The 14,877-nt window shown below is 46.7% G+C and overlaps 1 protein-coding gene and 1 pseudogene across 1 annotated transcript; both read left to right on the top strand.

The window, feature by feature from the left end:
- Positions 1-588: 588 nt before the first annotated feature.
- Positions 589-14,665, top strand: LOC146172173 (uncharacterized). The gene is made up of 5 exons (XM_084585992.1): positions 589-759; positions 2,366-2,531; positions 3,266-3,491; positions 7,612-7,918; positions 14,390-14,665. The coding sequence occupies exons 1-5, from the start codon at positions 592-594 to the stop codon at positions 14,663-14,665; spliced, it is 1,143 nt and encodes a 380-aa protein (XP_084442118.1). The 5' UTR covers positions 589-591.
- Positions 8,094-11,066, top strand: LOC146172174 (uncharacterized; annotated as a pseudogene).
- Positions 14,666-14,877: the final 212 nt, after the last annotated feature.

Genomic DNA, 14,877 nt, shown 5'->3' with positions numbered 1-14,877 from the left:
GGTTGCTGTGGCTGGTCAGCCGGCGGAGCGGACTGATCATGTACGTGGTGCTGCTGCCTGGCTCGGTTTCTGGGGCCACTATTTTGTGTACGAACGTTCGATCTACGGCTCGTGGCGATAACTTCGTCTTGGCCGGTGACGAAGGTACCGTTGGGGCCGGCGGTAGCGCCGTTACATTTCTACCCGTTGGAGGGGACAGGAAGAACACTTTTCTTGCCTTCAGAAGATGTGCAAAGCGGGGAAGCATTACGATCCACGCGATGCAGACCAAAGGAAGTCACTTGGCTTAAAAATTTGGCAAAGGCTATGCATAATTTCGTTTCTTTAGCTTTGCTAGCGACATTTTCTCTCCATCGGCAAACCTCTTTATTGAAATCGTGAGCTGTAGAATCTTCTTTCTTTTTTCTACTCAACGTGTGCCGAGTTGATCAATGCTGTTATGTCATGGAAGAGAAGCAGAAGAGAACGAAGAGCAATTTGAGCGCATCGCCAGCGCGTGCGCTCGGGCAGCGCAGTCAGGAGGCCTTCTGGAACGTTCCACCAGCCGGTCGCTGCGGCTAGGGCTGCTGGAGCCGCACCAGGGCGCTCACCATGGACGTTGGCAGCATCGTGTCCAAGAATTTCGTGGTCGAGGGCATCCTCGGCCACCTGGACACGGAGGACCTGTTCACGTGTGCCGAAGTGAACCGGATGTGGCAGTCGGTGGCCCTGTCGCTTCTGCGCAGGAAACTGATCTCCGTCTCCGTCTGCTGCGCGCGGGTGAGGCCCTCGTTTTTTCTGTTTTGGGAAAGCGCTACTTCTTGAGGTCTAACCGGTTCACCGTTCCCTGCGTCACCAAAGCCGGTCAACCGGTAACTCGCTGCCAACTCTTACTTCGCCATTGAGATGGAGGGGAAAGGGGGGAGGGGGTCAGATAGGCCGGAACCCAGCGTTTCAGTACTCTTGGATGTGGAGCTAAAGGGGGATGACAGGGTCGTTCGGTGTATTGCTGTTTTATACTTCTGTCAGTAATATACTGGTCTGGGATTCTACTCTCAAATTTTAGTGCCTAGCGCGCGTTGCATATTATATATATATATATATATATATATATATATATATATATATATATATATATATATATATATATATATATATATATATATATATATATATATATATATGATAGAAATCGATAGAAATAGAAAGCGATAGAAATCGGAATCGGGAAACTCTTACCACCGAGAGCGACCGCCATTTTGAAATGCTCGTGTGCATCACTGAAGAATAGGCGGCAGGGCGTGGTCTGCAACGCAGGCTGCAATATAAGACACGTCTCATTTTCTTTTGTGGACCACTGACACAGGGTTTGTTCCTCATGCAGAAGTGCGTGAAGATGTTACCTCACAAAATCGATATACAGTAAGGTATGCTTTCTTGAACATAAGGCACGCTCACAGTCAGTGGGCTGCGCAATAGGTTTCTTAGCTTATCGACGCATTGATCTGTCGCATTACACCGGCGATGACGCCAGAACCACCAACGGTCGCCTATCGCCGTAGTGTGAGGTTTTCGGCCCTGCGAAGCCGACGAAACTGATCAGTGGACGGTCGCCTGATTTGTTTTGGTTTTGGTCAGATGGGAGACCGAGCGAGAACTTGACACCCGATGACTTAAAGGCCTGAACAGCTGCGGTCTGCAACTTAACCCTGTTAGAAAAAGGAAAACAAGCAATTACATTTTATATGTTTGCCCTTCTCATCAGCAATGCCCTTGGCCCGAAATTTCAGTCGGCGCCGAATTGTTGGCCCACTCCTCGACGAGTATAGGCCTAGCACGAGTACGCGGGGTTCAGGGCTACAGTTTCGGTGATTACGGAGCGCGCATTCACAAGTTTTAGTGGTGACATATGCACACAGAGTGTAGTTCTGGCAATAGTCACTCCAAATCTATGACTGTTATATCGCAAAGCGCGTGCACATTGAGCGGGAAGCGTCAATGCGGCCTAGGGACTGTTCAATTCTAAATGCTGAATTAAATCTTATGCCAATACTGCCGTAAATGATAGAACTGTCAACGGGCCTTTAGTGTGCTTGGATGGCGAAGTCTAGGGGAGAGTTCATCGAGTATACTGCAATCGATCGACTGTGGCCAGTTTCTGGTAGTCTGCAAATGGTTGCCCCGCTTATGAGTTTAATGGAATGATCACTTTCTTCCCTAAACCGCGTCTTGAGCTTCAGGGCTGTATTGAGCAAGATGCGTTAGGGTGAGCGAATATTTGACTTGTTGAACGTGACGAATTGTCGCGAGCTGCTGGAACCGCGTTACGTCTGCGGCAGAGTGCCCCTTGCCCTGTGCTGATGCGAGTGCTGTCGTGTATGCGCAGGACCCGGAGGAACTTCACGCTATGCCACCGGTGCCCAGCCTGCACTCCTGCGTGGATATATTCTGCACCAAGTTCGTAAGGTTCCGCAACATTGCCCGGATGGCCGGGATGCTACCATCCCTTGTGTTCATCTCGTGCCACGCAGACCTCAACGAGGACAAGAGAGGTACGCCTAAGGCCACTGTGTACAAAGGCGGCCATGATGCGAATGGTATACGTATATTCCAGGTCATACAGAGAGTGATTAGGTAGCAATCCATTCAGAAGCTCACTTAGTGACATGCGCACTTTGGATATGGTCGCTAGTTTGACCGAGCATGGTTCTCAGACCCGCTGAGTCATCGAGAGGTAATAAAAAATCGGGTAAATAAGTCATTGACCACAACACGGGTCTAACATAGCCATCTTGCGTTGGAGGTGCGAAATCATGTCCTGCCGCACATCGCTGCAGGGCATGCCTACCGTGTCATCACTGGCATACGGACACAGCTCGAAAATACGCAACCGAGAATAAACAAATCAGCAAGGGTTACAGTTACAAGGCACGACATCTAATGATCTCGATGAGAGAGAGAGGGAGTCATCAGTTCGAAATATCACAAAATTATCAAATGCCCCCCCCCCCCCCCCCCCCTGTGTGAGTCTAAATGTCCCGTAGTCATACCTAGCGAACAGAACTCACTTCGTCGTCGTGCGCACAGTGCGCGCGATATCAGCTCCCTTAAAGCTAGCCATTATAGGTGCACTATGGTAAAAACAAGACTACAGACTAAAGACACGCGCTTTCGATGATCTGAAGTCGTGATAAAGCAGCGAGGTAGATATGTTCTGTAGTTATGAGAGCTAGCTGGTTCTCAAGCAATGCCAATGCCGTATAATCACATGCGACTTTTCGTGCAGTGGTGGAGAGCCTGCGTCAGCTGCTGCCTCCGGATTCCGTGGTCGTGTATTTTAAGCTCGAACTCGTACGCGGTCCGGAAGCTGACAGTGAGGAAGGCTCGCACGAGGGTATCTTCGGCGAGTTCCTCTTCCGTACCGAAGAGCTACCTCGCGGGTTCTCCTCGCTTGAGGACACAGACGGTTCTGATGGTCAGCAGCCGCCGCCGGACGCCACCCTCGCAGCCCGGTGGGTGTTTGATACCGATGGTCAAGTGTACTGAAGTCCCGCTGCTTTATCGATTTGTTTACTGCCGATAGAGGCTGTCCGAAACCCGGAGAACACGCAAAATAATAATAATAATAAAAAAGGAACGTGGAACTGAAGCAATCGCCGTGCTGGCTCAGCTCAGTGTTGGTCGCATGGCCAACTGAATCCGGCCCACATGCAAAGGCGCATTTGGAGGGTAATGAGAGACATTGAATCGAAGAACTTTGATGAACTCCCTATTTTTCACCGAAAGATGCCTAAGAAACGCATGGTTCAAATTAGACCGTTCTGACACCTCAGTTTTTACCAATACGCATAAAATATATTTGCCAAAGAGCGATAGCTATTGCTTGCCAAGAAAATAATACCCGGTATTGGAATATTCGGTGAATAGAGAACCAGATCCCCTGCATAGTGTTAAGGTATTTTCCCTATTCGGCGCGTGATCGAGCCAGCTCTCCGGTGGCCGCAGAGTACATGGTTCTGGCGATGAAGCAAAGAAGCCGAGCAGCGCACGGCTCGCGTTACGCCGGCTGCCAGCGGTGTACGGGCCCCGGTAACAGCGGCCGACCTATGGTATCGGTTCTCGGAAAGCCCGAGAGCTTCGTGCGATGTCCGCGTGTCGCAATGCTTTTAAGGGGAATTTAAGCTCTCGGCCGTTGGACGCGTGGATCGTTTCACGGCTGCCTGAATTCGTATATGGTTGCAGTCGCAGTATGCGGAACTTTCGAGGAAGCTGGAATACGAGGAGGCTGGAATGCGATCGTAACTCAATAATGTGGACTAGAAGAGACAATGGCGTAGGCAGACTCTTCTTTTCAGTGGTGTGATTTACTTCTAGAAAGTACAAGTAGCAAAAAAAATAAAAATAAAAATAGAGCACTGCAGAATCTGCCTTGGAGTAATGCGAAAGCACGGATGCTGCTGTTGGTTGCTTCTGGTTGCTTCTAGTTGCTTCTAGTGGCTTAATCCATTTCTTGTTACCCATTTTAGTCTTTGGTACTTTAAAATTGCGCACCAATCCCTTCCTATGCCCTTTTTCGACTCTACTTGCGGTTGCATGACGTCAATCCTCTACGTCATATTAATTCACTTCTTGTTTGCCCATTTAAGTCTTCGGTACTTTCATATTGCGCGCCAATCTCTTCCTATGCCCTTTTTTGACTCTACTTCCGGTTGCGTGACGTCACATCCTTGACGTCACCCTAACTGACTGCCTTAATGACCTACTGTAGTCTTTGGTTCTTTTAAATTGAGCGTCAATCCCTTCCTATGCCTTTTTTCGGCTCTACTTCCGGTTGCGGGACGTCACATCCTCTACGCCACATTAATTCACTTCTTGTTTGCCCATTTTAGTCTGGTACTTTCAAATTGCGTGCCAATCCCTTCCTATTCCTCTTCTCGGCTCTACTTCCGGTTGCGTGACGTCACATCCTTGACGTCACATTAATTCACTTTTTGTTTACCCATTTAGGTCTTGCCTTCAGTAATTTCAAATTGCGCACCAATCCCTTCCTATGCTCTTTTTCGGCTCTACTTCCGGTTGCGTGACGTCACATCCTTGATATTACCCTAATTGACTGCCTTAACTAACTACTTTAGTTTTTGATACTTTATAATTGCGTGCCAATCCCTTCCTATGCTCTTTTTGGCTCAACTTCAGGTTGCGTGACGTCACATCCTTGACGTCACCTTAATTGACTGATTTAATGAACCATTTTAGTATTTGATACATTCAAATGTGGCGCCAAGCCATCGACTAATGAGACTTTTTCGCCTTTACTTTTACATTTTTAAATAAGTAACTTATTGGCCTAATTATTTTTTCGGGCACAACATTACGTCACCCTCTATCGATTGGCACCACTCATTTGCCTCTAACACTTCTCAATTACTCAAACTGCTGCGGACACAATTTTGCTGGCATGGTCTGCGGACGCGGTCTTCGGACTGTAATCTGTCAACACAGCGAAATAATGCTTTCGCATTAAAATGGCGACATGTGAAGGGAGCCGTCAGTTTCGGGCATTTAACCTTCCTCACTTGCTGATCCAAATTTCCCTTCAGTCACCCTGCGAGAGATGCTTGCAGTTCTGGTCCCTTGTGGCACATTTTTTAGATGTCCGGAGGCCGTAGCTTTTTGGGCCTGTGGCCATCCCTGTACCAGAAGATGTTGTCGGATTGCGGAAATCAATAGGGTTACGGCTATGAGCATGGAGCCGGTGTGGGTGCAGATTGCGGTCATCCCAAGTACATTGTAGTCGATTTTTCTCGCAATTGGTTGCCTGTTAGGTGCTTGTGGTGCATTAGCTTTCCCAATTAAAATCACAAGCAACCAGTACACATGATCATTGTCAAGGCTGAAGGAAGCTGCTGAAATGAAGCTGTAGTCAATGACAATACATGAAACATAAAAGGGGCAGGTGCGGTGACGTATTCACGTGAGAAAAATACGGCGTCATGATTGGGTGCATGGGCTTGGGAATGGGGCCCTCGCTTTTACTTTGTTGGGCTGTCTGGATGTAGTATATGAATCAGAAGGATGCGGTTTAAAGTTGATATCATTAATCAAAATAGATGATTTGCTCGAGTCCAACTAGAGCGGATTCGCTGCAAGCTGGCCGTTTTTTTGTTTCGTTTTGCTCGAGGTGTGCATCCGGTGAACACTCACAGCAGGACTTTTCGCGCGCGACCGATCATTTCATACCTGTGTGCCATCAGTGAAGCCTTTTCTTATGTGTCCTCGAGATCGATCTGCCCGTGGCCCACGTCATTAACATTCATCCAATAGACATTGAAGGCTCATTACCAAATATGAGCACTTTCGAGGAGTTATCTGCTAGATACCACGACTGTATTGTAATCATGCACGTTACATTGGTGACACGGCGAAATTCTGGAGAAGGATAGGGATAATCCACTTGGTGCGAATTAACTCGAATGCGCTTGCAGACCACGCACGCGAAACTGGCCACCGAGTTTTGACCGGAGCGACACCTATATCTTATTCTAAGAAATGAACCTGACGACGCTCCTTTTGATCGAATCCATACACATCTAGACCACAAAAGAAGGAAATCCCCATGGCATCTAGGCCCAGTCATTAATAGATATTTTGTGAAGAAGATACCGTTATAAATTTCGAGACATGTTTCCTTTTTTTTTTTTTTCATGGTTGGTCAGTGACATGCTTCTTCATTTCAGCGGATAACCATTTCTGATCATACAGGCAAGCTTCCATCCAGGTCTTGACTCTTGAAGTTGCTTGTGACGGGCGTAGGTTCTTAAGATATAAATTTGACGATGCGGCTCCAACGAATTCCCGCGTGCCCATCGAGCCCACAGTTAGACACGCGTGACGTGTCGAAACGGAACTCGCGGACTCAATTTGTACTGCAAGGAGCAAGAAGGAGACGGTAGCTCCAGCTTACCTGCAGCGTGTTTTAAAAGCAAACACACACGAACAACCCAGGTTTTCGAAGACTGCAAGTGATTCTCTCTGCCGCAACAGGAGAACGATTCAGCAGAGATATACTTCTATCCCGCGAAATAAAAGCAAATATCTAGAGTATGCGTTGCGGTTCGCTAAACTAAAAGCTGATGTGTTCAACTGTCGGCTGCCGGGATCTATGCGTTTGTCGCAACTGCTTACCGACGTCTCAACCAGTGTAGGTAAAGATACCTGCAGACGCCCACAAGGCAACTGCAAGAAGCGTTACTCTTTTAAAATATGCGGTTTTTGTCTCGCCGCTTTTCTCAATACGCGGACGGGCGGCTGGATGTTGACCGCGTACTTGGTGTGACGTCGTTTGCGACGATTTTCATAGTCATCAGCCCCGTGAACTCCCTTGGCAATAGCTACATGTTTATATATCTAATCTGAAGGCGATAAAGAACATACGCGAACAACACATATGAAGTCGGGCGCCTAATAAGTGCTCTTCACATTATAAGTTTTGTTTGATCATGCCACGTCAATCTCAACTGTCCCCTTCAGGGCTTCGCTCTGTTGTGTATAACCGCATTCTTCGTTGGTGCCGGACATTCTTGTGAATAGGCGAGCTAACGCTTCCTTTTCCCCACCTCGAAACTGTCGCAGCCCATCGTCTCCCCAGCAGCAGGGGTTCTCCGACGACAGCGGCGAATCTCCAGCGGCGACTTCTTCCGCGGGACCTGTCGGCGCCGCTGCTGGCCCTCCAGCGGGGGTGCCCGCGGTAGCCGCATCGGAGCCCCTAGTGTGGCCGCGTCCCCGCTTGCCGTCCGTGGGCAACGCTGGCGCAGTCTTCCACAACGTCCTGCCGGGCGTGCTTATGTTCCAGGCATTGCACGTGTCGGCAGAGCCCAGCCCGGATGGCAACGCGGCCACCTCCCACTTCACAGAGGAGGCCACACACAAGACAATCCAGGTAAAGCCACTGGCGGGGCTGTGTACTCCTTTGCGGCTCTCTATCTGCAACCGTTGCAACTGGTACTAGTCGGAATTGAAGGAATCCTCTCTAGCTTGAACGCGCTACTACAAAATGGTCTTTAAGAAACCTAACATTTGGGATATGGTAACAAGAATATACCTTTGGTGTAGCCATGTACCGTATTTGTCAAAAGTCAAATTTCTAAAAAAGAAGCGTTAAGTCGACCAGGTTTGGTGGTGAGTAAATGTGTGTGACTTGAGGATGGGGACCATGTCCATCCTTTGATCATGTGAATGGTTTCTCGCCCTCACATGTCTATACAGCTTTGGAATTCAAAGATATGCTACTCGTACATGGCTTAAAAGGAAATCTCTTGTACGTACAGGAGCAGGCACAGTCATAATATAGTGCAGCGCGCAGGTGGTTGAGTGTGTCGCCTCTCTGTGACGCGCATCGCTTACTAGAAGACAGTGTACATCTGCACTGTACGACAGTGAACTTGCCGCTGGTGCCAGTTCCCCAATTCGGTGCACTGTATTTACAAGTAGGAGAACAGCCCAAGTGTTGGCAGTTTTGTTGTCACGGGGCCGCGGCCGTACCTGTATAATTAAGGTGGATTACCTGGATGTCTCTGTCGCCGATTTTACGCAGTCGTGTGTAATTATTTACTTGGAATTTCTGCAGCCTGCTCAGGACTCGCAAACGAACCGTGTCGCATTTCCTGCTCTTTTATAGTGTGGGCTACAGTGTATAATCGCGTGGTAATCTGAAAGTGCGACAACGGGGGCTCGCAAATGGCCACATGTTAGACACCAACGCTTTGTCACACGCGAAGGCCTACTATATGTGACGCAGTGGATAAATACAAGGTAGCCATCAATACAACGCATCCGTTCTTTGAACGCGCTTTGGATACCAAAATGCTTGCCTGCTTCGCCGAGCATTAAGAGAATTTTGAAGCACCTGCATTCGCGAAGTTTCTCCCCATCTGCCTAAACAATATACTTCTGCGGTCTTGGTTGGATTTGGGGGCGTCCCGGAGGGATTGAGCCTAGAAGGACAAGGGAAAACTGAGCTGTCGATATCACTTTGGGAGAACATGTCTGCCGGGCTGTATAGTTTCCACATGGCTCTTTATGGTTCATAGGTGGCTATTTTATATACCCGAACTAGGAAAGAAAAAAGTTTTAACTATTGAGGAGCTTTTTTCTTTTAATGAGCCCAATCTAGAAACCGAAACTCAGTCACATTTTGCTGTTGTGGAAAGCTCATCCATAATCTTATTTTTGCGATACCAGTGAGAATGCAAAGCGTTCAATAAAGCTCAAAATTCTGTGCTCAAATCTGATATCAAAAAATTAATGAGCCAGCCGGATTGTGCTGCTGTACTATTGACAGAAAAAGTGACAGAACTACCCCCCCCCCCCCCCCTCTCCCTCTAAGTTCTTAATCATGTCGCACCGCATGAACGCTGTGCGTGCCTCGACAGCAGAAGCCCACCGCTAAGTGGTGCCCACGTGCTGTGCAGTGCGGTTAAGAACTTGGACGAATGGCGGGGGGGGTCTGTTACTTTTGTACCGAAGACCTGAACCCATTTTTACGGGTTGAGATCCTCCGTCGTTAACGACAGCATCATTAGCTCCATCACCGACGATGCAATGATATATCTCTGCTACAGTGAACCTAAAACATTGAGGCGGGAAGTTGGCAGAGGTCTTCTCAAATAAAAAAAACAAAATGGAAAGGACACTAACTCATCATCGTTAAAAGCACAAGGCCATAGCTTGAATGGCTCCCGTCTGTGGGTGCCCTTGCTTATTCCCGTGCGTGTGCATGCACCTTGCTGTTCCCCTAATACCTCGATTCGTGCCTCCGTTATCTGACGCATACTCATTAGAATGCAGTCTCAAGCTACCATGGGAAATCAACCTGACGCAGATATTAAAACCCGCTTAAGTTTGAACGGATAAAAAAAACTAAGCGGTTATCTCATTTTCAGGTTTGCGGGATGTGCATTACATCGAAAAAAAAATGTGGTTATGTCAAATTACTGTTTTTATTCTCATACGAGATAAGCATCTAGCTGTCTCATAAAAGGGTGCGTAAACTAAAAAATAAAAAAAAGAAATAAACACTGCCGCACAGAATATTAATATAGTTTTGAGCTCTATGCAAGCTGCGTCTGTTTAGAAGAAGAATGTCCATCGCCAGCGGCACCGACATTTGTCCGTATAAATGAAGGCACCGATCGTCTACTCGGCAGTGGGCACGGCGGCTGCGCCAAGATGCAGTTTTCCAACCCTTTCCTGTTTCTCGTTCAGGTGAGGAAACACTACGGCAAATCATTTCGTAGTAACAATGTTTGCTTAATATTGCTGCCGTGCCCACGGCCAGTTGCAGATGTGCTCTTGTACATTCGTATTTCACTGCGTTTCTTTTGTTACTGGGAGGTGATGTGGAATCAAACCCCGGCCCTGAGGACTCTACGCTTACCGACCAGCTGAGGGCCATCGCGGACGATATTCGAGAAATCAAGACAGAGAAAACAGTCACTAATCAGAAACTAAATGCAATCGACAAGAAACTTGAAAAACTAACTGGGCTCGAAAAGCAAGTCTCAGCTTGCACAAAAAGAGTAGCTGAGTTAGAGAAGAACCTTGCAGCCATGACCAAAAAAAATTGATGAACTGGAAAACAGAAGCCGCCGATCAAACATTATTGTGTACGGCATTCAAGAAGAAACAAATGAAACGACTGAAACTTTGCTACACCTGTAAAAGAGAACGTCTTCGAGAGATTGCTAGGGCTTAACATTTCAGGAATCGAGAGGACCCACTGAACTGGAAAATCAGATCCAACAGAAAGCAGACCTGTAATCATGAAACTTCTCGATTATCGCGATAAGGTCAGCATCTTTAAGCAGTGCTCTAAACTGGAAGGCTCCGGCTTCTCTGTCAGTGAAGATTTTTCACGTGCTATTCGTGACATCAGGAAAAAAATCTGGGACCGCACAAAAGAAAACCGTGACCGCAAGGAAAAAGTATTCCTAACCTACGATAAGGTTCGAATAAATGGGCAACTGTTTGCTTGGGATGATGACCGCAATGACATTGTCGAAATAGAAACAAAAAACGAAACGCCTTAACCCGAACCCTGAATCACCAGGAGCAGAAATCGATAACCTTTCTTAACTTCAATGCCCGCAGTCTAGTAAATAAAGTGCCTGAACTTGAGGCCACGCTACTAGCCTTTGAACCTGATGTCGTGACCATCACCGAGACGTGGCTTCACCCTTGTATTTCAGACTGTGAAATTTTCCCACCCGGCTATACAGTTATTCGCAGGGATAGACCATTCTTTTTAAACAAGCGATAGTATATTCCGTCATGCCAGACATCCCGGGTGTTGTCTGTGTGGTGCAAGATCCATGTAACCGATGGCTTTGTTCACATTGGAGCTGTCTACAGGCCTCCTAATTGTGATGCTTTGTACTTAGACCCGTTATTCGACTACTTGCTTCGTCATGCTTCCAGCAGCAAGATTATCATGGCTGGCGACTTTAACCTACCAGACGTTAACTGGAGGTCTCTTAGTCCTGGAACTGCCGCAGGCAATTCAATGATCGACTTCTTGTTTACTTGTTTACATTCAACCTTACGCAGATTGTCAACACGCCGACCCCAGTTTACAACCAAAGCAGCTTAATTTTAGGCCTAATTTTCGTTAGCGATCACTTTTTAAGCGGTAGCATAACAACTGAAACACTTCAAGGGCTATCAGATCACGAATTAACACTTTGTAAGCTGCCTATACCTGACCTTGTCCGTCCACATCGTACGTATCCTTGCTTTCAATAGAGCTAACGATGATGCCATCATGACTTATCTCGTTCATGAGTATGGGAATTTCTCCGATCTATGTCGGGATGAGCAATCAGGTGTCGATAACGTCTGGCTGCGTTTCAGGAATACTGTTATGCATTGCATTGAAAGTTTCGTCCCCACAGTGCAAAAAGTTGTTCATAAACGGAATCCCTGGATCACACGCCAAATAATTCATATCAAACGGAAGATTAAAAAGCTCGGACAGCGCAGTAAAGTTTCAAACTATGCCCGACTACCGCTCTCGCCTAAATTCACTTAATACTCAACTTAAAAAATTCAACGCGAAGTGCAAAAGAACATTACTGTAATACTGCATAACCAACTTTATTACAACTTCCCCGAGGAAATTTTGGCGATACTTGAGCACAAAGCGACAGTCAAGTATTCCGATGTCATCACTAGACGGGAAACTTGAAGCCGACACGTTCAATAAATATTTTCAGTCAGTGTTTACCGTTGATAATGACGATGTTATCCACACTGTGCCACAACAATATCACCATGGGAAACTTGTTGGCACTCCTGAAATTTCTGAGGCGGGCGTGCTATCGTTGCTCCTAAACATGGACGAAAAGAAAAGTAACGGACCGGATAATATACCCAATAGTTTTCTGAAGCGTTACGCTGAACCCTGTAGTAAATATCTTTGTCTCTTGTTTTAGAAGTCAATCCGCGACTGTCGAATTCCCTGTGAGTGGAAAATCGCCAAAGTAATACCGGTGCATAAATCAGGTGATTTATGCACCGGGCTAGTGGGCTATAGACTATTACACAACTTGTTGAATTCATAAAAAATTTTGCATAGGGTATAAATAATCAGTCTCAATATGACATAATTTTCCTAGACTTCTCTAAAGCGTTCGACCGGGTATCACACAGGAAACTGATCTATAAACTCGAGCATTTAATTGGTGATGGTCACATGACCAAATGGATTAGCAATTATTTAACGGACCGTTACCAATTAGTTCATCTCGACGGACATATCTCTGACATCATTCCAGTAGTATCGGGAGTCCCCCAAGGATCTGTGCTGGCACCTCTATTATTTTTGCTATTCATTAACGACATAACCAACCAAACTGACTTAAAAATGAGACTATTTGCAGACGACTGCGTTCTCTACCATTAAGTTAGACACCCGTCGGACCAGGTCAAACTAAACAGGGCATTAAACAATGTCTTTCATTTGTGTGAAGACTGGAACATGGTAATTAACAAAGAAAAGACAGTTTCTATGTCCGTCACAATGAAAAAATTCCCACTTAAGTTCACCTACGGCTCCGACACCACTGTACTACGAGCTGTAACAGAATACCGATATCTTGGCATCCTTATCACATCAGACTTAAACTGGACAATGCACGTGCAGTATGTAGTAGAAAAAGGCATTAACAAGCTCTTTTTCCTTAAACGTGCCTTAAATAATTCGCCTTCCGGAATAAAGCTCCAGGCATACACTACGCTTATCCGCCCAATGCTAGAATACGGCAATATCGTACGGTTTCCCTACACAACAGGCTGCATAAACATAATCGAAAGTGTGTAGCGAAAAGCTGTGCGATTCATCTATAACTGTTACAGACGGACAGATTCACCGACTGAACTTTTACATCGTGTGGGGCTTCACCCTTTATCTAGCCGGTCAAGACTGCATCGCCTGAAATTCTTATACCTACATGCTACACAATTCATACAAGATTAACCCCGAAGACTTGGTGAAAAAAAGCTAGTTCAGAATAACACGTCATAAACATCCCCTCTTTCTTGAGGAATTTTTCTGTAGCAACATCACTTTTTACTTTTCGTTTTTTCCGCAAACAGTGCGCGATTGGAATGCACTTGACGCCTCAGTTGTAAGGCAACCTATACAGTCCAAAAGTTCTTAGAGCTTGCCGAACCTACTTTGTTGTCATGAAGCTGTCTGAATTTGTGTGAAAGCTCCGGTGATATATGCTTTCTATTGTATAACTGCTTTTTTGGTGTTCTTTGTGCGATTCTATGAAGGTTTTCCATATTGAATCTGCCACATCAGCAATTCTGTCCATGTCATGCAGTTCATGTCCACTTCTGTAAAAACCCAATTGGGGTTGACAGTATATCAAAATAAAATAAATAAATAAATAAATGTAATAGTTATATCTTCTTTTATTACAACTAGGATACACTCTGCAGTTAGGTTCAGCCTCACCCCACTTTAAATGCGCGTTCGAGTAGCCTATAGGGCACGCTAAGCAAAAAGTCTCAGCCAAGCAACAGGCTGAAATTCAATTTAATGTCCTCAGAAATTTCTGTCGAAATTGTGGGTTTTCGATTGGTCAGTATTTCTTGGCTAGATATAGGCGTAGAGGCGGTTAAGCACAAATAAAAGCAAAATACAGGGTCAGTTATATTTTTTCTGCCGGTATTGATATCCCCCCCCCCCACCCCCCACCCCCTTTTCGATTTTTCTGAAATGACTTCAATATCAATGATATGTAAAACGCTCGGCGTTTTGTTGTTAGCTGCAGCCATTCGTGCTGAAAATTGTTCCGAGAATAAGCAAGTGCAGAGGGTATCTCTAAACGCTGTGTGTTGCACTCAGGTCACTTCGGCGGCCATGTACAGCAGCATGCCGCCCGGCAATCTGCAGCAGTTCATGCGCAACCTGAGCGAAGGCTTCGGCCCCACTGCCAACACCATCGCGGTGGCCTTCCCTCGAAACCAGGACGAGGCGAGGGCTGAACTGGACGCCTTCGAGCACGCTTTTCCCAACGTGCCGGCGCTGGCCAACCAGGCCACGGAGTTCAACGTAGACGGCCCGTACGCGCCATTGGGGCGTCTCAAGCTCATCCTGCTGCTAATCAAGCTGCTCGACTAAGCCGGTACGCCACCCTCCGCTGTTGTGCCTGTAGGCTGTGCGACCCAAAAAGACACGGCTGGATTTACTGGCAGCTCCAGGACGGGATAGTTGGGTGGAGCGGTGCTGATCTCAAGCGACCGCATCGACAGGGACTAAACATTGGCGCATGACCTCCTTTCTTTTTCTCAATCCCGCCACGTCTCCTCAGTGGTTTCTGTCCCATGAATGTC

This window comes from Amblyomma maculatum, unplaced genomic scaffold (assembly GCF_055883805.1).
Source record: "Amblyomma maculatum isolate TAMU_Amacu unplaced genomic scaffold, ASM5588380v1 scaffold_13, whole genome shotgun sequence".
NCBI classification, from domain to species: Eukaryota; Metazoa; Arthropoda; class Arachnida; order Ixodida; family Ixodidae; genus Amblyomma; species Amblyomma maculatum.
The sequence above is the reverse complement of the archived record's forward strand: the minus strand, read 5'-3'. Positions and strand labels throughout refer to the sequence as shown.